The sequence below is a fragment of the Mustelus asterias genome, unplaced genomic scaffold (assembly GCF_964213995.1).
Source record: "Mustelus asterias unplaced genomic scaffold, sMusAst1.hap1.1 HAP1_SCAFFOLD_214, whole genome shotgun sequence".
Taxonomy (NCBI): Eukaryota; Metazoa; Chordata; class Chondrichthyes; order Carcharhiniformes; family Triakidae; genus Mustelus; species Mustelus asterias.
The window spans coordinates 113242-140398 of record NW_027590200.1 but is presented as its reverse complement, the minus strand read 5'-3'; the positions used below and the strand labels follow the sequence as shown (position 1 = coordinate 140398).

Below are 27157 nucleotides of genomic sequence, written 5' to 3'. Positions count from 1 at the left end.
GAGAATCTACTTTTTAAAGACTCACATTTTAATCTCATTAAAACGCCACTTGTATCTATAAGTTCAGTAACTTCAGGAAGTGCAGAAGAACTATAAAGTAGCTAATTCTTTTTTAAAGTAAAGCTATTTACATGGTCACCTGAAACAATGCAGCCTCCGATCCCTTCAAACCAAATGAATCCTGGAGACTATTGTAACACAAGGAATGTTTGAAGAATGTATAGGGACAATGATTCTGAAACAGACAGCAAACAACAATATTTTCCACCTAAACCATCTGCGTTCTTCCTAAATACTGTTTAAATAGCAATGGTTCAAACTGACAGTGGGGTGGGGGAGCACTGCAGGCCACAGACTGTTTCTAACTGTAACTACATTCCAAAGCTGGGGGCAGTGACATCACCAACAACATGCCAGAATCCACATCAGCTTTTCCGTAATGTCAATACAGAAGCTGGAATAGGATGCAGAATACTGGAAAGAGATCCCCACATCTGCCACGAGTGAAGCTGCAGCTCAAGTGGCCACATAGTCCCAATTAAACAGGACCATGCTTTCAGATATTCGCCAATTATAACCACAGCAACACAAGCTGCCCATCTCCCTGGGCGTGGGCGTCAATTGTTGTAATTTGACTGTACAGTAAAACTGGCATTAACAGTAGCATCTGGCATGGGTTAGACCACTGAGGAAAGAACATAAATCAGTCCAACTGCATCCCCTCTCATCCCATTCCCCTAGAATATCAATTTAACACTGGTAATAAAATGTATCTTGCTATCATTGGCAGATTCATTTTGGTCTGTACATCACAAAGAGCACTTCAGTTCAGCCTTATGGCTTTCAAAAGGGGAAAGCAAATTGCTAAAGTTACTGCCAAAATGTGGTCCCACCCCCACCACTGGACCAGGATGCCAGCCAATGCCACCTAACCTGACTGCCAGCAACATTTTCTGCTGAATAATGATCAGGGCCTGGCACCACTGTGGAAAATCAATCTGTTCAGGTATTCCTTGTTTGGAGAATCACCCCTGCAAAATCTCCCTTCAGTATCACACTGGTTTTGAAATGTTATAGCGTGAAGCTGGGCAGTATTTGAGCCTTTGCTGGCACAGGTTACAGACCTACACACAAATTCCAAATGGTTGCCCATAAAACAAGCTCTGCTTCTCAGCAGCACTGTTTAACCCCAGCTGAGTCTGAGGCAGACTGACCTTGGACAGTGCATGCTATCCCAGGTCCTGTTGATGGGAAGGGACATCCTGGCAATATAAGCTAGTTGTATTTTCACTGGGCTGGGAGAGTGGTTAATTCTGTAACTGTTTCAACACCACAGTCATCCTGGACAATCAAAGCAAAAAAAGCTGTGAGCAACTAGTAAGTTAGCACAAAACTAAAACTTTTCTTAATTTAAAACAAATTAAAATAAACTCTTTACTTTGTGAATTGAAGACAGTGCTAAATGATGAGATGGATGCTGTCTGAAGGCTGCTCAGGAACATTTTCTGAGGTCAGCACCAGTGCATTTCTGAAGACTTGTGATCACATTCAATTTGAAAATAGAGCTTCACATCTGTGAAGCAAATAAGTCATCCTTTTCTTCCAACTGACATCCAATACCCATGAATCACCTGCCATCACACAGTCAGGAAGTTATTAAAGCAATCTCCAAAAAGATGTTAAAAGTGGAAAGGACGCGTCACAAGTTGTTGGACAGCACAGCTCCCAGCGTCAGCGAGGGATTTCTCATTCTCTTTCTCCACTCCACAATGGTATACACAGTGTGTCCAGTCAGATCAGAAGGATCTTGGGCATGGGACAGCTACACGCATACAGCACAGTGGCAGTGCTGCTACATTGACTGCAGTATTGTAGGTTAAGGAAAAGGAAAAGTGAGAAGTGCATCTGTTAACATCAGTGCTGAGGGTTGGCTTAGATAGGGAGGCCCATGTAGTCAAAAACACTTGATGGGAAGGACTGGCTGGAGACTGGACAGCAGGAGATTCTGGTGAAGTAATCAAACTGGGTATTTAAACATGATTTGCACATTGGTCAACATATTTCAATATTCTGTTAGAATTAAAGGGGTGCGTTCCCACCCCTTCACCAACTGGACACAAAGTGCTTACTAAAAATTCACAAGGAACAACATTCAGGTCTGCCTGAGCTCAGCAACTGTTGAACTGGCCTGCTATGGATACTGATAAAGTGCAGTTAACACACAGGCGTTTACACACAGCGATGTCAATGGCTGGCTACATTTGTCCCATCCTCCTTCACTGTTGTCTGTGCACCACCCACACAAGAACATCTTCCAGAGTAATGATGATGTTGAATTTTAACCTCTAGGATTAGAGAAGTCCAAGTACTTTGTTCAAAAGGCTCTGAAAATCCATCAATTGCCTCCTTTCCTGGTTTTCCCTTCTGATTTGGAAGCAGTATTTGTGACACATTCCTCCTCGATCTGTTTTGGGGCGGGGGGGGGGGGGGGGGGGGGGGGGGGGTCGAAAGAGAATCCGTTTCCTTTCATTGCTTCTTTACAAATACAGTATTCTAAGGATTAAAGACAAATTCAAAACCTCGCTCTTTTTGTCCGTCATCAGCATCACAGCTTCACTCTGGTCTGAAGGGAACTTCAAAATGAATCATTCCACCTCACAGGGCTAATAACAATGGCTTTATCAGCAAAATTCTGGTACAATTTAATGCCCAGTGCTTAAGTTTATACAGTGATAGTCACAATAGGGACTGGCTCAGGATCTGATAGTGCAAGAGGCAAACTTGCTGGCACACACCAATCCTCAAATCATTTGACTGTTTTACAATCAAACACAAGAGATGACAGCTGTCAATCATTACCCATCAACTAAAAGTGCATTCCACCTCTCCGAGGGAATTTTACCATTTCGGTACTCAAGTCTGAAAATTGTGCATAAACTGAATTAATAGGACCTGCTTATTGTGCTTTTAAGCCCCTAATCCACTAAATTGCCAACTCCAGCAGCCAGCAAATTAAACATTACTCTGCTTGGTGAACAATGGAGGAATCCTTTCGACAGCATGGGCTCCCATCACTGTAAGCACCAACGTTCAAATACTAGTCACTATATTGTTTTGTAGGGACTCCCAATGGTCAAGTGTTGTGAGAAAACAATAATGATAAGGCGATGTCAATAATTTCATGCACATCAGCAAGTGAAAGCTTCCAATTAGGGAGGGTCTCACCGCATCTTGCCCCCCTCCCTCTCCCGTATTTCCACATTCCTCACCCTCCCCACCTCACATGACAAAATAGGAGCTCCAGTTATTGGTGAAGTCCTTTCAGACAGCATCAGTAAACCAGGCAGATACCATCAGTAATTATCTGGAATCCTCAGTTTTGTATTCTGATTTTTGACCATTTCTATCTAATCTAGTAAAGAGAAATCTGGTTTGGGCTTGTAGCATTACCACAGGAACTGTCACAACAAAGCGATAAGCTGGAGTCTACCCAAGATCTATTGACAAAGTCTAGTCTGCTGCTCATACAGTGATACAGAGGAAATGCCACCAGTAATGCTCCGTTAAACCTGACTGAGATACTAACTACATCCATGACTATAATATATCTGCTTTAACATAGATTTCCTGGATTGTATGCAAATTGTATTAAATTTCAAAAAAGCAAGAGTACCGTGAATGGAAAGCGGGAGCGAGCCACAGTCTTCCATATATACTACCTCACCACCAGAGAGGGATGAGAGGATCTGCATAGGCACACCTAGGTTTGACAACTGACTTTTGGGCTGCTCACAATCATCACGATCACCAAGATCCACACATGATAAACAGATTCAACCACAGGCAGAACACAGAGTGCAATCAGCAGGATGCTGCCCTACCAGGCCAGGGGATGTACACAGAGCGTCGCATGTGAAGCCATGACAGAAGGAACTGCAGCACACTGCACAGTGAGATCAAAGGGTCACAAAAAACAGGGGGATACTTCAATGCCAGGAGCTTCACCAAAACAGAAGATATGTGCGGAAAAACAACAAAAAAGGGGAACACAGGAAATGGGAACACTAGGATTCCAAACAATTACACCCAAAACAGGTTGGAAATTACTAAAATGGAGGGATTCCAATCAGAAGATTCTGACTTGCACATTTCCACTCCTGAGGTAATCATCATCAGACAGGTCCTAAAAGCTAAAAACCTCAGCTGCTTGAACTCTCCAGGCCTTCGGCAACACGACAGGGCTTGTCCAGAGGAAGTGTCCATCTGTAGGAAAAGCTCAGGACGTGCACACTCCACTTCAAGTCACTGAGAGTTTAGGCTTTTTTTTTTAAAGGCAGCATTCATCACAGGAGAAGACAACGAAAGAAGTTGCTCTTTTTCTGCTGGTCAGAGGTGATTCGCACGCCTTGGTTACTGCCTTGTGGACTATTGCCTTCCTGCACACAGGAAAAGGAGGGGTTAGCAAATTATAGTCACACTGTATTCCATCAAACCTCAGCCCAACAAATTCACACTATTACAGCAATCATTTCAACAACTTTCATTTGTGCAGGTCATATCCTAACCTGCACCCAGTCCTGTCCTTCCTCGGTCTCCATATCACTGAGCCACATAGGCCTCTCATCCGTCAAAACCCTGATTTTAAAATTCTCACTTGTGTTCAAATCAGCCATAGCTTCTCCCCTTGCTAACTCCTCCAACCCTACAATCCTCTGAGATCTCTGCACTCTCCAATTTTGCTCTTTTGTCCACCCCCCACCATTAGTTTTCAGAACAGAAAAGTTCAAGGGGAGATTTACTATTAATCAATAAGATTTTCACATGAGCAGTTGAGAGAGCGTACCTTGAGTGAGACACAGTAGTGAGCATATCGGGAATTTGGAACGAGTGGGAATTTAAGTAGCCTAGTTAAAGGGTAGCTCACTTAGCTGACTGATAGTTAACTGTCAATCATCCAAAGCCTGAATAGCGTCTCAACAGAAGTTAATTACAGTAAAAGCTAAACCAATGAGTGATTCATCTCAGCTCTAGTTAAGAAAGACTGTTTCAAGCACATGATCAGTAAGATTCATGTTTGAACAGTTGAGGGAGCACACCCTGAGTGAGACACAGTCACAGTGAGGACATCTGGGGCCAAGTGGGAATACACTGCAGAGGGGAAGAGGTCCTCTTTTGCTTTCTAACTTTTTCATCTTCAGAAAGTGGGCTTGCCCTGCTGCAGAAGGTTTCGAGGGAAAGAGCTGACTGGTAGGCAGTGGGTACATTGTTTGAGCCACTTTAAAGCTACATCAAGGAAAGGTAAGAGTTCTGGCTTTTTTAAAAAAAACAATCTACTTGGGCAAATTTAAGGGCAAGAGTCCTTTTAACCAAAAATCTGACTGGGGAGCTCAGGCCCATGTTCTGCATGTCCTGCAGTATGTGGGAATTCTTAGAACTACTGTGCAGCCTGGTTGACCAGGATGTGCCACCAGCTTGAGAGTCAGGTTTTGGAGGTTGAGAGCCAGCTGGAGGCACAGCAGAGCATCTGTGAGGCAGAGGTTTGTGAATGGCACCCTTTCAAGCTGTGGTCACCCCACACCTTAAGGAAATGCAGTCAGAGAGAGGGAACGGGTGACCACCAGTCAGAAGGGGGGGGGGGGGGGGGGTGGTGGAGGAAAGAGAGAGAGGAGAGAGAGAGGAACATCTCACTCAAGAACTGTTTTACTGCTTTCGAAATGGGGAGATGGCGCCTCTGGGGAGTGCAGCCAGAACCACATTCCCAGCGCTGTGGGTGGCTCAGCTTCACAATGGGAGAGGAGTAAGAGTGGAAGAGCAATGATGGTAGAAGACTAAATAGTGAGGGGTGCAGACCAAGTGTTTCTGCGGCCACACAATTTGTATTGCCTCCCTGGCACCAGGGTCAAGGATATCACTGAATGGCTGCAGGGGATTCTGAAGGGGGAGGGCGAACAGTCAGAGGCCGTGGTTCACATAGATACCAACGATATAGATTGAAAGAGGGATACAGTCCTGCAATAAGAATTTAGGGAGCTGACTGTAAAGCAGGACCTCAAAGCTTGTAATCTCTGGGTTACTCCCAGTCATGATGTAGAGATGCTGGCGTTGGACTGGGGTAAGCACAGTAAGAAGTTTAACAACACCAGGTTAAAGTCCAACAGGTTTATTTAGTAGCAAAAGCCACACAAGCCTTCTTGGAGCTCCGAAGGCTTGTGTGGCTTTTGTTACCAAATAAACCTGTTGGACTTTAACCTGGTGTTATTAAACTTCTTACTCCCAGTGCCATGTGTCAGTATAGGAATAGGGGAATAGAGCAGATGAATGCATGACTGAAGAGATGGTGCAGGAGGGAGAGCTTTCGATTCCTGGATCACGGGACCATTTCTGGGGAAGGTAGGACCTGTACACTTTGGATGGGTTGCACCTGAATTGAAAAGGGACCAACATTCTTGTTGAGAGATTTGCTACTGCTGTTGGGGATGGGGGTTTAAACTCATTTGGCAGGGGTTGGGATACAAAGTGGAGGTACAGTAGAGGGTGAACAAAGCCAACTATAGAAGAAAAATCGAGTCAGTCTGGAAAGCAGAGCAAAGATAGACATGTTAAGGTGCAATGGAATATGGCAAGACTGATGGCATTTATCTTAATGCAAGAAGTCTTACGGCTAAGGCAGATGAATTGAGTGCGCTGATTAACACATGGGAGTATATTATTGCTATCACAGAGACATGGTTGAGGGAGGGGCAGGATTGACAGCTCAATATCCCAGAGTATAGAATCTTCAGGCAAGTTGGTGGGGGTGAGAAGAGTAAAAGGAGGTGCTGTCACAATATCGATCAAGCAGTCAATTACTGCAATGAAGAGAGATGATATTTTAGCAGGCCATATGGCAGAACTTAAAAACAAAGGGCATAATGTTGTTGCTGGGAGTGTACTCCCAAACAGTCGGGTAGAGATAGAAGAATCTATCTCCACTTGGAGAGTCAAGGTTTCTGCAGGGATAGTCAGCATGGCTTTGTCAGGGAGAGACCATGTCTAACAGATTTGATTCAATTTTTCAAGGAGGTGACTAGGTGTGTAGATGAGGGCAGTGCAGTTGATGTAGTCTACATGGACTTCAAGTAAGGCTTCTGACAAGGTCCCGCATGAGAGACTGATCAAGAAAGTAAGAGCCCCTGGGATCCAGAGCAATTTGCTAAATTGGATCCAAAATTGGCTTAGTTGCAGGAGGCAGAGGGTAATGGTCGAAGGTTGTTTTTGTGACTGGAAGCCTGTGTTCAGTGGTGTTCCACAGGGACTGGTGCTGGGTCCCTTGCTGTTTGTAGTGTACATTAATGATCTAGGTGTGAATGTGGGAGATATGATCAGTAAGTTTGTAGATGACATGGAAATTGGTGGGGTGGTCAAAATAACGAGGAGTAAAGTCTTAGATTACAGGAGGATACAAATGGGCTAGTCAGATGAGCAGAACAGTGGCAAATGGAATTTAACCCTGGAAAGAGTGAGTGGTGCAGTTGGGGGGGGGGGCAGGACGGGGACAAAGGAAGGGAATACACAAGAAATGGCAGGATGCTAGGACATACGGCTCTAGGGGTGCCTGTCCAAAGATAGGACAGGTAGATAAGGTGGTTCAGCTGTATGGGATACTTGTCTTTATTAATGAAGCATAGAATATAAGAGCAGGGAGGTTTTGATGGGAGCTGTATAAAACACTTGTTAGGCCACAGCACTGTGCGCAGTTCTGATCATTACACTGTAGGTAGGATGTGATTTTACTAGAGGGGGGTGCAGAGGAGTTTCACCAGGATGTTGCCTGGGCTGGACTGTTTCAGCTATGAAACGAATCTGGTTGGAAACATAGAACTATAGAATCCCAGTGCAGAAAGAGGCCATTCAGCTCACTGAGTCTACACTGACTCTCCGAAAGAACATCACACCCAGGCCCCTCATCTTTGCCGTATCCCCATAACCCCATGCATTTATCATGGTTAATCCATCTTACCTATAAATCTTTCGACACTAAGGGGCAACTTAGCATGGTCAATCCACCTAACTGGGGTTGTTTTCCTTCGAGCAGAGAAGACTGAGCAGTGTACAAAATTATCAAACATTTCCTTTTAGTAAAGGGGTCAATAACCAGGGGGTAGAGATTTAAGGTCACGGGCAGCAGATTAGGAGGGGATTTGAGGAAAAGCTTTTTCACTCAGAGGGTGGTGAGAATCTGAAACTCACTGCCTGAAAGGGTGGTAGAGGTGGGAGCCCTCAACATTTAAATGAGCACTTAAAATGCCACAGCGTACAAGGCTACGGGCCAGATATTGGGAAATGGGATCAGAATAGATAGGTGTTCGATGGCTGGCACAGACATGATGGGCTAAAGGGCCTCTTTGTGTTGTAAAACTCAATGACTCTGTAAATATCTTCCAGTGTCTGGGCCCAAAGTTCTGGAGACACTTCCTTAAACCTCTCGACTCTTAAAATATTTTTCTTCTCAAATGCTGTGCTGTGGATCAAGCCTTTATTGTGTTCTTATAGCTCCTTCTTTAACTGGTCAACAATTTTTGTCTAGTTTGTTTCTGTGAAGTGTCAAGTTCTTAGAAGCACAATATAAATGGAGGCAGACTGATCAGTGTAACTGATAGGATTTCTTAGACTCCCAGCCAGCAGGGTTCACTGTTCTACCCACACAACCACAAGCAGCTGCCTGGCTTTGATTACACACTGCTCATATCATTCTCAATTGCTTTCCAAGAAGTGAAACACTGACAGACACAGGAAGCAAGACACACTCACCAGTTTCTTGTCCATTTTTGTTTTAATGTCTCTGGCGAGTGTGAAAAATGCCTGAAACAGTAAACATTGGAATTGTCAACACTCTACCCAGAAAAAAAAGCAAGTCAAGGAGACAATTACATGACAGTTAATAGTCTTCTGGTAGGCAAATCCTTCCAACTTGTATTGCATGCTCCAACAAATTGCCCCTCTACGGTTACCTGGACATCTCCCCACCCACTCCACAACACCCAACACCTCTCACCACACCGCTGGCTCCCCCCCACCCTGACATGTCCGCCCCCTAACCCGCACATGCTCTTCCCCCACAACCGCCCCTCCCCCCGGACCGGGCCACCCACACCGAGGGCACACCCCTCTCCACCCTGCCAACCCACACTCGCATGCACAACAGCCCCACCCCCACAGTCACACACCCAACGTACTTCCAACACCCCCACCCACATTCCCTCCATTCCAGTAACTATACCTGTCACTTCTGTGATATGGGATCCGAGGACTGGAAGCAAGACGTAGGCTGAAGTCCAGATCAGAGGAGAACCTCAGGGAATCACCAGTTCCACCTCAACAAGCTCCTCTGAGCTTTCTCCCTCAATTGTCATCTCTAACTTCAGGCGGAAAATTCATGCCTGCACCGTTCTACAACGGCTGGCAGCTCCTTCCCCAGTCCACTTCAGTCTTTTTTCTGGAAATTTCATTCCCCTCTCCTTGACCTTTTGCTGTGTAATGCGAAAATTGGTCCAATCGACCGAATGGGTTCGTGCAAAGTTTCACCAGAGGGTGCAAAGTACACTCACTCATCATTCTAACGCAGCAGTCACATCCAAACCAGAAAGCTTTCATTCAAATCAAAATTGGAAATTAATTATTAAAAGTCAACCCTCGGGACTTCAGAATGTCCTTTGTCCAATGCAACACAAATCTCTCTTTGGCAGGGGCATGGAGGAGACAGGAAGAGGAGGTCTCAGCAAATCTATTCAATCACAGAATCATGGAAAGAGTACAGGAGGTGGCCTTTGACCTATCACGTGTTTAACAAATCCTTGCTAGCTCACCTTGCCGAACCCATGACTTTCCAAAGGTTTATTTTGTCTCTGATAATGGTTTCCAAGAACTTGCCCAACACTGATGTTAGGCTAACTGCTCTGCAGTTTCCTGGTTTATCCCATTCCCCTTTCTTGACGTACTGTGTAACATTAGTAGCCCTCTAGTCCTCTGCTACTACCACTGTATCCAATAATGAATAAAGGATTGTGACTATTCCTACCTTTGCTTCTTTCAACAACCTATTCCATCTGGACCAGATTACTTACCAACTTTCGTGATCAGTGTGTCTCCAGACCAGGATCTGGTTCTGAGAAAGAGTTACTACCAAGTCCTCTCTATTACTGAAATATGAAACTTTCCCTTTGGCTCCTTAAGAGGCTGAAGGTTTTTCCTAACTAACTGCCTACATGTGTTTACATCGTCTCTACAGTAACACATTCCACTTGCCCTATTTTATCTCCCAGAAACAGATACAACACTGCTCCTTTGCTTCTGGACTGGAGACGTATAGATTGAAAGTTCTCCAGTACATATCAAAAATTCCTCTAACTCCCTATCCATATCACCATGTTTTTCCCTATCTATATTAAGGTAACTAAAATCTCTTCAGATCACAATTTCACTTTTTGATACACATCATGAAATTTTCCAAAATATCTGCTCATCTACCCGTTTGGTGATCTGTAGAAAAAACTCTCCAATGTAGCAATGCAACTCAAGCCAAATATGAAAGCACTGGAATTATCGAGTAAATCCTATATAGAACTGCACCATCCTTAATATCGTCACGTCCCCCCTTTCTTCTTCTCCTTCAGAGAACCAGGAATATCAATAATTATCCTTGGTTATTTTTGAGCTATGTCTTTATCAATGCAACAATGGCATAATCCCATACAGCAATTTATGCTTACAGCTCACACCTTATTGCAACACTGACATAAGATACACGGTTTGGGCAGATTGCTGAAAGTCAGTTGATGATATTAAACATTTTGCAGTGAACAACAACAGATACCGATTCCATCAGAGAACTGATCAGATTGGTCAGTAAGCCCGTGGCAAGTTGCCTTGCTGTGGAGGGTATCAGGCAAGGTCCCATACTGCTCTGGCTATGAGTCAGCAGTTCAGGTTCAGAGGCAAGAAAGAAAGAGTGATGAGGAGACTGGGGTCTGAAGGTCAGAGTGGCAGGCAGCACAAACCAGGTGTTGGGCAATCATTGTTTTTATCAATAGCAAACACCAAGCGCATTGGGTGATCAAGTGACTATTGATACTTACATTCTCCACGTTTATATTTGCTTTTGCGCTGGTCTCCATGAATTTGATTCCGTAGTCACTGGCTAACTGAAAGAGAAAACCAAAGGTCCAACAAAATGGGGAATAAAACAGAAAGGAGAATGAGGGGATGGACAAAGGAGTGGTTTTTGACAATGATTTTTGTTGTCACGGTAATTACTGATGACCCAGTCATTTGGGTTACGCTGTACTCCAAAGTTGGTTCAGAAATTGTTCCAGGAACTTCGCCTCCACTGTTCCATCCAGGATCAACTCAGAGTAGTGTGTGCACGAGGAAAAACTTCCTGCTCTAAAGTTTATCCTTTCTTAGTTTGAACCCGTTCCTCCACTCCACCCACCCCCAAACCAGTTCTGCTATTGCTAATTACTTTTAAACAGTATCTGATTGACCTTTTCCAAACCATCTTCATTTTGTGTGTCTTCCCTGATGGCAGGTCCTTGGCTCAGTTTGCTCATGCTGCATCCTGGCAGATTTTGGCAGTGGTGATTTTCCATTGCTTTCCACTGTCAGGGACAGGGATTGAACCTCTGCTGCTGGCATTATTCTGAGCCACGTTAGCCACCTAGCCAAAGGAGCTAACCACGACCGCCTCCAAATCATCGACGTCACTTCTCAGATGCTTCCTTGGGATACTGAAAGTGCATGATCAGCCATGATCATATTGAATGCTGGTGCAGGGTTGAAGGGCCAAATGGCCTACTCCTGCACCTATTTTCTATCCTTTTTACCATCTGAAAGCCCCAGTATCTCCCTTCATAGAATCATGCAATGCAGAAAATGCCCTTTGGCCCATCGAGTCTGCACTGACACGTGTGAAACACCAGACCTCATTTTCCAGCACTTGGCCAATAGCCTTGAATATTATGAAGTGGCAAATGCTCATCCAGGTACTTTTTAAAGTATGTGAGGCATCCCGTCTCTACCACCCTCCCAGGCAATGCATTCCAGACCGTCACCACCCTCTGGGTAAAAACATTTTTCCTCACACACCCCCCTCGCAAACCTCCTGCTCCTCACCTTGAACCTATGTCCCCTCGTGAGTGACAGCTGCTCCTTGCCACTCTGTCCATGCCCCTCACAATCTTGTACACCTCAATCAGGTCACCCCTCAGGCTTCTCTGCTCCAGTGAAAACAACCCAAGCCTACCTAACTTCTCTTCATAACTTAAATGCTCCATCCCAGGCAGCTTCCTAGTGAATTTCCTCTGCACCCCCTCCAGTGTAATCACATCCTTCCGATAACGTGGCGACCAGAACTGTACACAGTACTCTAACCTGGCATCACCAAAATTCTATACAAGTCTAACATATAGAACATAGAACAGTACAGCACAGTACAGGCCCTTCGGCCCTCGATGTTGTGCCGAGCTTTGTCCTAAACCAAGATCAAGCTATCCCACTCCCTATCATCCTGGTGTGCTCCATGTGCCTATCCAATAACCGCTTGAAAGTTCCTAAAGTGTCCGACTCCACTATCACAGCAGGCAGTCCATTCCACACCCCAACCACTCTCTGAGTAAAGAACCTACCTCGGACATCCCTCCGATATCTCCCACCATGAACCTTATAGTTATGCCCTCTAGAAACAGCTACATCCACCCGAGGAAATAGTCTCTGAACGTCCACTCCATCTATCCCCCTTATCTTATAAACCTCTATTAAGCCGCCCCTCATCCTCCTCCGCTCTAAAGAGAAAAGCCCTAGCTCCCTCAACCTTTCCTCATAAGACCTACCCTCCAAACCAGGCAGCACCCTGGTAAATCTCCTCTGCACTCTCTCCAATGCTTCCACATCCTTCTTATAGTGAGGTGACCAGAACTGCACACAATATTCCAAATGTGGTCTCACCAAGGTCCTGTACAGTTGCAGCATAACCCCACGGCTCTTAAACTCCAACCCCCTGTTAATAAAAGCTAACACACTATAGGCTTTCTTCACGGCTCTATCCACTTGAGTGGCAACCTTCAGAGATCTGTGGATATGAACTCCAAGATCTCTCTGTTCCTCCACATTCCTCAGAACCCTGCCGTTGACCCTGTAATTCGCATTTAAATTTGTCCTACCAAAATGAATCACCTCGCACTTATCAGGGTTAAACTCCATCTGCCATTTTTTGGCCCAGCTCTGCATCCTATCAATGTCTCTTTGCAGCCTACAACAGCCCTCCACCTCATCCACTACTCCACCAATCTTGGTGTCATCTTCAAATTTACTGACCCACCCTTCAGCCCCCTCCTCCAAGTCATTGATAAAAATCACAAATAGCAGAGGACCGAGCACTGATCCCTGTGGTACACCGCTGGTAACTGGTCTCCAGTCTGAAAATTTTCCATCCACCACCACCCTCTGTCTTCTATGAGATAGCCAGTTACTGATCCAATCGGCCAACAACATGACCTCCTTGTTTTTGTAATCTATGCCTTGACTGATAAAGACAAGTGCTCCATGTGCCTTTTTCACCATCCCACTAACATGCCCTTTTGCCTTCAGAGATCTGCGGACAAACACGCCGAGGTCCCTTTGTTCCAATGTGTCATACTGTTCATTGAATACTTCCTTGTAAAATTACTCCTTCCAAAGTGTATCACCTCACATTTTTAGGGGTTGAATTCCATCTGCCACTTATCTGCCCATTTGACCATTCCGTCTATGTTTTCTTGTAGCCCAGGACACTCACCCTCACTGTTAACCACCTGGCCAATCAGTGCCATCCGCAAATTTACAAATCCTACCCCCCACATAGTCATCTATGTTGTTTATATAAAAGAAGATCTCTGTGGTACGCCACTGGGCATTGACTTCCAGTCACTTAAGCAGCCTTCTGTCATCATCCTGTCTCGCACAACTGAGCTAATTTTGAATCCACTTTATCAAATTGCCCTATATCCCATGTGCATTTACAAGTCTTTACAAGTCTCCCATGTGGGGCCTCGTCAAAGGCTTTGCTGAAATCCACATAAACAACATCAACTACACTACCGTCACCTGGTCACCTCCTCAAATAATTCAATCACATTTTTTAGGCATGATCTCCCTCTGATGAAGCCATGCTGACTATCCCTGATCAAGCTTTGCCTCTCCAAGTAGAGATAGATTCTCTTCTTCCGAATTTTCTCCAATAGTTTCCCTATCACTGACATGAGACTCACTGGTCTGTAGTTTATTGGCTCATCTCCACAACCCTTCTGAAATAGCGGAACCACATTAGCTGTTCTCTTGTCCTCTGGCACCTCCCCTGTGGCCAGAGGGGAATTAAAAATTTGGGTCAGAGCTCCTGTAATTTCATCCCTTGCCTCCCAGTAGCAGCCTAGGGCACAATTCAGCTGAACCTGGAGATTTGTCCACTTTTAAGGCTGCCAACACCTCCAATACCATGTCCTTCCCATGTCAATTTGCTCAAGAACCTCACAGTCTCTCTACCCGAATTCCATACCTTCATCCTCATTCTCTTGGGTGAAGACGGATGTGAAGTTTTTCTTTGTCTTTCCTTTAAACTTTATAATTAAACAGCTGCAAAGCCTAAAAGAATTGGAGGCTCTTGGCTTAGATGATGAGGTCAAAGCCGTCAGCCAGTGATCCAGTAAATAGGAACAAGCAAATCCTTGTCAGAATTGTAGGGAGAAGTGCTGGAGTTGTGCTGTGGCAGTGTATCAGGACAGAACCAGATCTATATTGACAGCAGCGACTTCAGAGATTGCCGTTTCGATCAGATTTTCTCAATCCCTGGAATATTTGTTCTACAAAACTAAGGTTCCATCCGTGACACTGATTCACTTGTGCCACCAATTGGGAGAATACTCAATGTCTCCACGTCATGTAAACAAGAAGCTGTAGCTGTCAATGAATCCCCTCTCTCCCCAAACCCAGCCCTATCCCATGCCACCTCGCTCCTTGAGCGGCCGTCATCCATCAGGACCACAGCCTGACCTCCCTCCAAAACCTTCACCATTCCACTCTGCCTCTGCCTTATGCTCTTCACCTTATTCTAGTGGAGTTCAGTCATGCTGGGGTGTCACTTAGTCACAAATCTTTGAAAACTGGCAATTGTTTCCACAATGTTTGAGGGACTAGGGAAGGGAAGAGGTGGTGTAGCTGTAATGTTACCCAACTGTTAATATTCAGTTGCTACAAAGATACAGGAATGTCTTATTTTACCGCTAAGAATTGCCAACAGCCCCCAGTGACAGTTTGGCAAAGTGAAAGTGAAATGCCAAAAGCTGGGTCTGGCACTGTGATCACGTTTCTGGATGGAAAGGACTGGGGCAGATGGAGGAGTTTCTTTTTTAAGCTAAAAAGTGAAAAAAGTGAGAAGTAAACTTCAATGCTGTTTACCCATAGAAAATAAATATTCAGCCATTTATGAGCCTGTCTCAACAATCGATTCCCACTGTGTTGGGAAGTCACTGCTTCTTTCCACATATGAACAAAAGGATATTAAATGAAACAGAATTGACATGGACAGTCAGGTCCAACTACTCTGAAAAGTCAGCCAATAGAAGGAAGGTGGTTTGGAATTATTTTAAGTCTTGCAAGACAACCCACAATGTGGATAATTGCAAAACGTACATTATTTTAACATTTGGTGAAGACAAATTGCCCTGATTGAATCTGTTCATGATTGTTGTTCTGGAGTTACTTTCTCATTTTCACAGAAATAAAACAATTAATGATTTGCTTCTGCTCTCATCTTACCTCAGGACATTTTTGAAGGTTACACCGAGAGACGTGGAGACATTATCTAAATAACATTAATATTTGATGCAGCTCACAATATCGGGGACCTTCTCGATTACACCAGACTAGCGTAGTCAGATATTTCTCAACCTGGGTACAACCCTAAACGAGACACTCAAGCTTTGCTTGATTGAACTCTCGTCAGCTGCAGTTAAGTGTTCTGAAGCTCGTACCTTTTCTCCACGTTCTTTGCTGACTTGCCTTTTCTCATTTACATCACACTTGTTCCCAAGGATCATTTTCTCCACATCTGCTGAGGCATGCTAACATAGAAGACAGAAAAACAACTAAAGTGAAAAGGTAACAATTGAATTTGATGTAAACCTGGCCATCACACAGCCCCAATTACCCCATAGAAATATAGAAAATCGGAGAATGAGCAGGCCATTTGGCCCTTTGAGCTTGATCCGCCCGTTCAACAGCATTATGGCTGATCCTCTCTTTCAACACCATACTCCTATGCTCTCCTCAGACTCCTTGACACCTTCAGAGATTAGAGTCTATGACTCTCATCATTCCACAATTTACATGCTCAAATCCTCTGACTCACACAAGGTAACAATGGCAAAAATATTGGGTCCAAGTGAAGTATAAATTGATGCCCTGATGAGACTTTCAACAAGCCAAAATACTTAAAATGATTTGTCACAGGTACAGGTTGCGAGACGGTAGATTTAAAACTGAGATGAAGGAGAACTACTTCTCACAGATGGTGGTGAAACTGTGGAACTCACTGCTCCATAGAGCGGTGGAGTATGAATCATTGAATGGTTTCAAGGAGATAGACATATTTTAATTAAAAAAGAGATAAAGGGATATAGGGAACAGGTAGGGAGGTGGATCTGAAATCAGCGAGAGATCAGCCATGATCTGACTGAATGGCAGTGCAGGCTTGAAGGGCTGCTCCTGATTCTTATGTACCACATCTGGAGTATTGCTTGCAGTTTTGGTGTCCTCATCTGAGGAAGGATGTTCTTGCTGCAGAGGGAGTGCAGCGAAGATTTACCAGGTTGATTCCTGGGATGGCAGGACTGTCATATGAAAGATGGTTTGGATTATATTCATTGGAGTTTAGATGAGGAGGGATCTCATAGAAATTTATAAAATTCTAACATGATTAGACTCAGGGTAGATTCAGAAAGAATGTTTCCAATGGTGGGAGAGTCCTGGGGTCAAAGTTTGAGGCTATGGGGTAAACCTTTTAGGACCGAGGTGAGGAGAAATTTCTTCACCTGGAGAGTGGTGAATGTGTGGAATTCACTACCACAGAAAGTAGTTGAGGCCAAAATGTTGTGTGATTTCGAGAAGAAATTAGATATAGCTCTTGGGGTGAAAGGGATCAAGGGATATGGGGGAGTTTGAGATCAGGGTATTGAATTTGATGATCAACAATAATGAATCGTGGGAACAGGCTTGAAGGGCCGAATGACCTACTCCTGCTTCTATTTTCGATAAACTAGAGGATCTTGATGAATATTTTGTCACAAAAAAACCAACCCGATTCTGAGCATGTAATACTGGTCAGATCATTGTGGAAATGGACAAAAAACACAGCCAAACTCTTCACGCTAATCACTCCAATCTCCTTCCTCAGTGACAAGAATGTCTCAAAAGCCCTTTCATGCGCATGTTCCCATGGTAAACTGGTGCTCGAGCTCTTCAGTGAGGCCTCTATTTTCTGTAAGGAGCAGGACATTAAATCAACAGACATTTCAAAAGAATGATCTGTGGATCCTTCAAGTGGAAAGAGTTGGGGGGGATGGGGGTAGATCTTACAAAATCAATCATTTGCATGAACTCTCAATAAAAGTGACATCTTTTGCAAACCCCATTAGTCTTAGATTACTGTTACAGTACTGGAATCACCAAAAGCCTTGTTCTCATTTCTTAAAACTCAAAGAACAGAAAGAATGCAAGATTATACAGTGCCTTTCACATTGTCAGGCCGTCTGTCCCAGAGTGCTTTACAACCAATTAGGTACTTTTAAATTGCAGTGTCTGTTGTAATGTTAGTAATCACATCATCCAATTTGTATAAAACAAGGAAAATGTTTCTGCTCTTTTTCAAATCACAACACATGCATTTCTACATCCATTACTGGGCAGACCTCAGTTTAAATGTCTAATCTGAGAGGTGACTCCTCCAGTACAAAGAACAAAGAACAATACAGCACAGGAACAGGCCCTTCGGCCCTCCAAGCCCGCGCCGCTCCCCGGTCCAGGATTGAATCCTGAATCCAGGATCCCCGCCCAATTTTCCAGCCTATCTACATACCAATATCCTATCCACCGAGCTGTCCCTCACAGCTACGATGCTTTGTTCATTACAACCTATTAACTGACCCCCACCCCCCCATTCCAGACCATGTGATCTCCAGGGAGAGGCGAAAACCCAGAGTGAAAAACCCCAGGGCCAATATGGGGAAAAAAAAAATCTGGGAAATTCCTCTCCGACCCCCTGAGGCGATCGAAACCAGTACTAAGAGAACAGCGCTCCTGCAATACTGCACTTATATGCCAGCCTAGATCACATGCTCAAAATGGGGAGTTTGTCAGAGGTAAGTGTGCAACCAGACCTAAGTGTGACATAGCAGACTTGCAGGTCTTCCTGGAAAGCCCAATAGGTTTGTAAAACCTACCTCTTCGATATTCCGGATCCAATTCTTGATGTTATCAAAGGACTTCTCATTTGTGATATCGTACACCAACATGATTCCCTGCCAAAGCAGAAGTGTTAAACTCAGCTTTCATTAACTAAAACAGCTCTTCAGTAATGAGCAGCGTGTGACTGACACTTGCACAGCTCAAACAGCAATAATTTACAGAAAAGCATTATTGGCTGAGATCTAAAGACACAAATGTTTTCTCATACCTCATCCCTTATGCACAAAATTCCCAGCTTAAATTACTGACTATTTGGGACAAAATGTTAAATAAGTGAAGGCTTTATTATAATATTTTAAAATCCTTAGGTGCAGGAGGCTGCCATTTGGCCCATCGAGCCTGCACCGGCAACAATCACACCCACGCTCTAACCCCGTAACCCCATTGGTAACCCCCCTGAAACTAAGGGGCAATTTAGTATGGCCAGTCAACCTAACTTGCACATCTTTGGACTGTGGGAGGAAATAGGAGAACCCAGAGGAAACCCACGCAGACACAGAGAGAACGTGCAAACTCTATACAGTCGGTCACCCAAGGCCGTAATAGAACCCGGGTTCCTGGTGATCTGAGGCAACAGTGCTAACCCACTGTGCTACCGTGCCGCTTTAGACTTGGAAAAGTACCCTGTCCTTCACTGCAACTGGATAAACACATCATCCAGCCTTCCCATCATTTGTCACATTAATAACCCTGATTAGCAGGCACTGCATGAAGTTGATGTACCAGTGACACCTTACCATGGCCCCTCGATAGTACGCAGTGGTGATTGTTCGAAAGCGTTCCTGCCCAGCAGTATCCCTAGGAGATTTGAACAGATTTAGTTACATTAGAATCATAGAGGTTTACAGCATGGAAACAGGCCCTTCGGCCCACTTGTCCTTGCCGCCCTTTTTTTTTTAAAACCCCTAAGCTAATCTTGTGATGTTAAGTCAATTTTTCCATTAACTTATTTATTTCACCTTCCTTTGTCTTGTGCAAACCAACATCTCTAAAGCTCATAAAATATTGTCCTATGAGATTTTCAAACACCTCACTGATTAATCTGCCATTACTCCACAGTCACACAAGGGGATTAAGTAGTGTTGGAGTGCACTTGCACTGCCTTCTCACTCGAGTGGGGATTGAATTAAGACTGCTTAGCTGGATTTTTCCTCCTCTAGTTTGCTGAAAGGTAGTATGTCAGAGCAATGTCAAACACAGTTCCTACTTACTGCAACTACTTAGAATCAGCCAGTGAGATGATACGGGGTTGTCAAATGCCACCAATCTAGTCACATTAAATCTATCATCTCAGTTAGCAGTTAGTGGGATGACCTGCGCTCCATTAGACTCCTGGTCACTGAATAAGTCTCTTGCATCTAAACTGGCGGGTAGTGTTAATGGCTTTCTTCCCCTCGAGCCACTGGCTTCTTTCTCAAGGCACTGGCTCAGTCCCTTTCAAAACCCAGTCAACACCTCCTCTTCCAAGAAAAATGACCCTTGACCCATCAGGCTGTATTGATCCCTGCCCCATCTCCAGGATGTCATCCCTTTTGAATGGATTTCTTCCTCCGTGCTCATGATTCCCAAAGTCGAGTTTGACTAACTCATGCAGCATCCACACTGCTCACAGTTGAAACAGTCTAATTAAGTGTGAGGTGGACAATCTCCTTGCAGAATCATACACTGCAGAAGACCCTTCGAGTCTATGCTAGTTCTATCCAATCAGTCACTGCCCTTCTTTCCTCATTAGCCTGCAAGTATTTAACCGCTTCTCTTTTGAAAGTTCCCAGTGAACCTACTTCCAACAACCTTTCAGATAATGCATTTCAGTTCACAGCAACTTGGAGTAGAATTCCAATTGCATGCCTGTCCCACAGATGAAGCATTTCTAGCAATGGGTTATCTTCCCACATCCAACATATCTCAAGACTACTCATTTCCACATGACCTATCCCCACCTCAAACATCCAATCACATTTCTGCCCTCTTCACCTTCAATTCCACTAATATTCCCAAAACCATCTTCCCTCCCCTTTCACAAACTGCAACTAGCCCAAAGGCAGCCACCATATTATCCTACACCAGGCCCTGCTCACTGATCACACAGATTCCCAGTGGCTCCTACTCCCTGAAAACATTCTGTTTAAAGTTTTCATTCTTTGTCCCTCCATGGCCACATCCCAGCCAATCATCCAGCCTTATACTGCCAGCATACCCTTTGCAACTGCCCAGTCACTGGTCTTTTGGACAATTAGTTTGGTCACATACTCAAACTCCCTCCTTAAACCCTATCACTTCAGCCACAAAGAAAGACTTACATTTACAGCCCATTATAAAGCAGTGTGCTAGCAAGGGTTTTATTAGGCTTTATTACAATGTAAAGGGCAAGTGTATAAGGCCTCAATGAGGCCTGACCTGGGGTATCGTTTTGGTCCCAAGGACGGTTATAGTTGTCTTAGAGGGGAATACCTCTAAGAAACGGGAGGAGAGGGCCATACAGCCGTTCGAACCTGCTCCAATATTCAGTGAGATCATGGTTGTTCTATTTAACACTATTTTCTTGTACTATCTCTTGATGTTTTTCACATGCAGAAATTTATCAATCTCACTTTTGAGTATACTGAATGCCTGAGCCTCCACAACCCTTTGGGATGGAGAATTCCAAAGATTTAGCACCCTCAATGAAGAAATTCCTCCTTGTCTCAGTCCTGAATGGTCTACCCTTCATTTTGAGACCATGTTCCCTTGTTCTGGGACCCCACATTCGCAGCCACATCTATTCTACTAGTAACATCTTCAAAATACTCCCAACAGGCTTGTTACGTATGATTTCCCTTTTATAAATCCATGTTGACTCTGCCTAATACCACCATTATTTTCTAAGTGTGCTTTGTTATAGATATCATTTTCCCTACTACTGATGTCAAGCTAACAAGTCTATAGATCCCTGCTTTCTCCGTCCCTCCTTTCTTAAACAGTGGGGCTACATTTTCCATCCTCCAGTGTGCAGGGTCTATGAAATTTGGATTTTGACAGCCACCTTTCAACGCTCTGAGCTGAGGAGTTTAGAACTAGGGGTCACAGTCTCAGAACAAAGGGACAGTCACTTCAGCTGAAATGGGAAGATATCTATTTTCCCAAAGGCAATGTTGCCTCCAAACTGTGCAATAGCACAGTAACCTGGAAGTTCCCACACACAAGAAATTAAAGTGTTTTGGCACTTAAACAAATCGGCCACAGACCAAAATAAAATTAAAGGATACATTCCTCAAATGCCTGCAAATCTTTGGAATTCTCTGCCCAAGAGAGGTGTGGATGCCCAGTCATTGAGATATTTAAGACAAATAAACTTTTGGATTCTAAGGGAAATACAGGGGACTGGGGTAATGCAGGAAGACACAGCCAATGTAGATCAGCCACGGTCTCACTGAAGGCCAGAGTAAGCTTGAAGGGCCAATAAGCCCACCTCATTCTTATTTCTTTCACAACCTCAGGACATCCCAAAGCACTTAAAAATCAATGAAGCACTTCTGAATTATCCAAGGTCCTGTTGTAATGTAGGAAATAAGTCAAATGTTTTCTTTTACACCAAACCTTTGGTGATCCGCCCAAAATTCTTTGATGAAACAGCGCCAGTCCCTTATTTATTTATTTTTCCTTTTGCCACTATGAAGAATATTGGGAGATTTTTTGCATTAAAGCAGATATATAAATGTGAGCTGCTTTTAGAGAATTTACAGTGGGGCAATGGCTCAAGACCATCTCTTAAGCTGTAACACCTGCAGTTCCAAATTCGATTCTGCAGAACCATCAATTATAATATTCCTTTGGTAACAAACTGCTGTGACTCTGATTGATTAACTGACGGACAAACAGGCATTTCAACTGAGCTGTATGCAGCGATGTCACTAATAGAGCTAGAAGTCTTCATGATATGAGTCAGATTTCAAGACAGATGCACTCAGCGTGATAAAGGGAGAGCAGTTCTACAATCCTCACCATATTTGTAGTTTGATTTTCTTTCCATCCAATTCAATTGTTCGGATTTTAAAATCAATACCTGAAAAGCAGAGGAAACAAAAAGCTAAGAGATTCAGAGACTTTTACAGAACAGGAAGTCATTCAGTCCATCGTCTCAATGCTGGTCAATAAAGATCTGGCTACGCTAATCCCATTTTCCAGCACTTGGCCCACAGCCCAAGGTTACGGCAGAACAAGCAAATATCAAAATACTTCTTAAATGTTACGAGGGTTTCTGACTCAACCATCCTTTCAGGCAGCGAGTTCCAAACTCCCACCACCCTCTAGATGAGAATGTTTCTCAACTCCCCTCTTAGCCTTCTACTTCTTACTTAAATCTATGCCCCCTAGTTATTAACCACTCTGCTAATGTTAAAGGTACCTTCCTATCCAGCCTATCTATGTGTTGCCGGGCAAGGTGGTGGAGGCGGACACACTGGGAACGTTTAAGACTTATCTAGACAGCTATATGAACGGAGTGGGAATGGAGGGATACAAAAGAGTGGTCTAGTTTGGACCAGGGAGCGGAGCGGGCTAATTGTTCCTGGTTTCTCGTTTCAAGGCTTCATTCTACGATCATCTTGCTGGTGCCAGTACAGAGTGAGACTGCGGATAGTTGGGAACCTGTCTCGGGGGCAGGGAATTCATATGGTGTTCGTGGAAGTGGAAATGACTAGGGTTGGGAAGCATTTTCCGATCGGGGCCATTGTGATCTCCTGGACTCGTTTCGATCGCCTCAGGGGGTCGGAGAGGAATTTCCCAGATTTTTTTTTCCCCATATTGGCCCTGGGGTTTTTCACTCTGGGTTTTCGCCTCTCCCTGGAGATCACATGGTCTGGAATGGGGGGGTGGGGGTAAGTTAATAGGTTGTAATGAACAAAGCATCATAGCTGTGAGGGACAGCTCGGTGGATAGGATATTGGTATGTAGATAGGCTGGAAAATTGGGCGGGGATCCTGGATTCAGGATTCAATCCTGGACCGGGGAGCGGCGCGGGCTTGGAGGGCCGAAGGGCCTGTTCCTGTGTTGTATTGTTCTTTGTTCTTTGCTGCTCATGATCTTATACGCCTCTATCAGGTCCCCTCTCAGCCTTAACTGCTCCAAGGAAAATAGCCCCAGTCCATCCAGTCTCTCTTAGCTCAAACTTTCAGCTCGGCAGCATCCTGGTAAATCTCCTCTGCAACTTCTCCAGTGCAATCACATCTTTCCTATAAGGTGGTGAATAGAACTGCACACAGTACTCTAGCTGTGGCCTATCAGTGTTTTATATATATTATATATGTATATAGCTCCATCAAAACCTCCCTGCTCTTGTATTTTATGCCTCAGGCAATGAAAGCAAGTATCCCATATGTCTTCTTAGTCTCCTTATCTACCTGCCCTGCCATCTTCAGGGATCTGTGGAGTCACACTCCAAGGTCCTCTGATGTTCAGAATAATCCAAGGTCCTACCATTCATAGCCTTATTCATTAGCTTGTTAGCCCTCTCCAAGTGCATTACCTCACACTTTTCCAGGTTGAATTCCATTTAGCACTGCTCTGCCCACCTGACCAATCTATTGATATCGTCCTAGTGTGTGGCTATCCTCTCACTATTTATCACCCTAACAATTTTTATTATACAGGGCCCTGATGAGGCCACACCTGTAATATTGTGCGCCGTTTTGGTCTCCTTATCTGAGGAAGGGTGTTCTTGCTAGAGAGAGTGCAGAGAAGGTTTACCAGACTGGTTCTTGGGATGGTGGGACTTGAGTCGGTTTGGATTGTATTCGCTGGAGTTAAGAATGAGGGGAAATCTCATAGAAAACTATAAAATTCTAACAAGACTACACGGTAGATTCAGGAAGTGTGTTCCTGATGCGGGTGTGTCCAGAACCAGAGGTGATAGGAATATAGGAACAGAACTAGGCCATTCAACTCCTTGAGCCTGTTCTGCCATTCTATGAGATCATGGCTGATCTGTGGCCTAACTCCATATACCCGCCTTTCATACCTTTGCTTAACAAAACTTTATCTCAGATTTAAAATTAGCAACTGATCCAGCATCAACTGCCATTTGTGGCGGAGAGTTCCAAACCTCTACCACCCTGTGTGTGTAGAAGTGTTTCCTAACATCTCTCCTGAACAGTCTGGCCCTAATTTTTAGATCAGTGCTAGAATCTCCAACCAGTGGAAATAGTTTACCTTTATCTACCCTGTCTTTTCCTGTTAATACTTGAAGACTTTGATCAGATCTCCCCTCAACCTTTTAAATTCTGGAGAAAACAGGCCTAATTTGTATAATCTCTCCTCATAATTAAATCTCTGAAGTCCAGGTATCATTCTTGTGAACCTCCGCTGCATTCCCTCCAAGGCCAATATAATCTTCCTAAGGTGTAGTGCCCAGATCTGCTCACAGTTGTCCAAGTGGGGTTTAACCAGGGTTCTGTATAGCTGCAGAATAACTTCTGCATCCTTATTCTCCAGTCCTCTAGATCTAAAGGCCAGCATTCCATTAGCCTTCTTGATTATTTTCTGCACCGCCTTGTGACATTTTAAAGATCTATGCACCTGAACTCCCCCGCCCCCATCTCTTTGGACATCCACTGTATATAAACTTCATACCACCTAGAAAATACCCTGATCTATTCGTTTTCAGTCCAAAATGAAAGACCTCATACATTTAGATTGAAATCCACCTGCCAGTTTTGCCCATTCACCTAGTCTTATCAATATCCCTTCATAATTTTATGTTAACATCTACAGTGTCTACAATGCTGCCTAACTTAAGTGTCACCAGCAAATTTGGATCATAGAATTCCTACAGTACAGAAGAAGCCATTCAACCCATCAAGTCTGCACAGACTCTTTGACAAAGTACCTTTTCCAGGCCCTCTCTCCATGCTTTGATTCTGAACTCACGTGAAACAATTCTTATTTTGGCTGTGGTCTTTGCCCTGTACCTCTTTCTTTCCCTTATCCCCCTTTTATTGTGTAACTCCACTGTGGACCCCTTTCCCAAGTTCTGATTTCATGTAAAATAAACGAATCCTCTAATTTTACCCAATCGCAAGTTTGCTGTGGGGTTATTAATAGAGGGTTGGATCACTTCAAGACTGAAGGGTTGGGGAAAATGCTTCACCACTTAAAAAGGGGAAATCATTTTTTTTTAAAAACCACCACTTTGCTGTTTCTGGACAGGTGGCAAGAAGAGAAATCAGAGCTATTTTAAATTAAACACCCTCCTGTTCATAACATAATGAAAACATTGAACAGAAACTGAGTGGAGAATGCAGGAGCAAGGAACTCCTTCATAACAACAGGAAAATAATGCAGATACCGAAAATAGACTTCTTTGGACTCAAAATGTTAACACTATTTCTCTGCCAGGCCTGATTAGGGAACACCCCGCTTATCCCCGCTTCCCATGTTTTGCAATAATTCTCAATAGGATTTGTATCTACCCTGCCCACACAGGATCTCACAAAGACAATGTTCATAGAAACCCTACAGTGCAGAAGGAGGCCATTCGGCCCATCGAGTCTGCACCGACCACAATCCCACCCAGGCCCTACCCCCACATATTTACCCGCTAATCCCTCTAACCTACACATCCCAGGACTCTAAGGGGCAATTTTTAACCTGGCCAATCAACCTAACCCGCACATCTTTGGACTGTGGGAGGAAACCGGAGCACCCAGAGGAAACCCACGCAGACACGGGGAGAATGTGCAAACTCCACACAGACATTGACCCGAGCCGGGAATCGAACCCGGGACCCTGGAGCTGTGAAGCAGCAGTGCTAACCACTGTGCTACCGTGTTTCTGGGGAATTCAGTTCCTCTTTAACAAATGGAATATGTGAGAATGGCAGGAACCAGGCTTGCAGACACCACTAATAATTTCCATGTGCATTAACTACTAAAAGTAACAACGCTCAATGTGTTGGGAATCCAGGCTCAGTAAAAGTCTACATTTTGTTCTCTTATTAAAATAGACTCAGCACCCAAACTCCAGGGAGATCCCCGTGTTGTTTAGCTCCCAGGCTCCTGGCCCAGTGCAGCAAGACAACCGTGTGCGCGAACTGCTCAATGGCTCTTGGCCAGGAGCTGCACTCAGCGAATCCCCATCCGTATCAAGCGAGCGGGCAGAGACAAGACAAACAGCCGCCCAGAACCGCAGCCGGAGGCTGGGCTCGGGGCCTGGCAGATGAGAAAACCGCAGCCGGGAGAACTGGCGGCACCCTGGCTGTCCCTTTCTGGGAGAGCCCGCGGCCTCGGCCCAGCCCGGAAGAAGCAGCAGCCGTCGCCACCTAGCTCCGTACCGATGGTGGAGATGAAGGTGGTGTTGAAAGCATCCTCGGAGAAGCGGAACAACACGCAGGTCTTTCCCACACCGCTGTCGCCGATCAGCAGCAGCTTGAAGAGATAATCGTAGGTCTTCGCCATGGCCGCCTCCCGCGCCCAGCTCCGCCGGAAGTCCCGCCTCCCCGCCTCTCATTGGTCCGTACCGCGGAAACTCCCCCGCGGATTGGTCAGCGGACTGTACACCCGCCCCAGACTCGCAGCCGGTTGGTCAGTTCCCCTGTCAATTATTGACGTCACCGTGCCCCCTCTCGCACCCTTTCGATTTTGACAACTGTTTC

At 44.6% G+C, this 27157-nt stretch overlaps 1 protein-coding gene across 1 annotated transcript; it reads right to left on the bottom strand.

Moving 5' to 3' along the window:
- Positions 1-27154, bottom strand: rab8a (RAB8A, member RAS oncogene family). The gene is made up of 8 exons (XM_078203834.1): positions 26837-27154; positions 22513-22573; positions 19269-19329; positions 18507-18584; positions 16041-16130; positions 11115-11180; positions 8791-8841; positions 1-4436 (listed from the first exon to the last, which is right to left on the bottom strand). The coding sequence occupies exons 1-8, from the start codon at positions 26958-26960 to the stop codon at positions 4344-4346; spliced, it is 624 nt and encodes a 207-aa protein (XP_078059960.1). The 5' UTR covers positions 26961-27154; the 3' UTR covers positions 1-4343.
- Between the last annotated feature and the right edge of the window lie 3 nt (positions 27155-27157).

Bases quoted from the DNA above. Each gene is read 5' to 3' on its own strand.
- rab8a (XM_078203834.1), bottom strand. From the start codon at position 26,960: ATGGCGAAGACCTACGATTATCTCTTCAAGCTGCTGCTGATCGGCGAC. The intron at 8,842-11,114 runs GTAAGTATCAAT...TTACTGTTTCAG, and splicing joins CAAATATAAACGTGGAGAAT to GCATTTTTCACACTCGCCAG. The intron at 4,437-8,790 runs GTGAGTGTGTCT...TCCTGTGTGCAG, and splicing joins CAAAAATGGACAAGAAACTG to GAAGGCAATAGTCCACAAGG.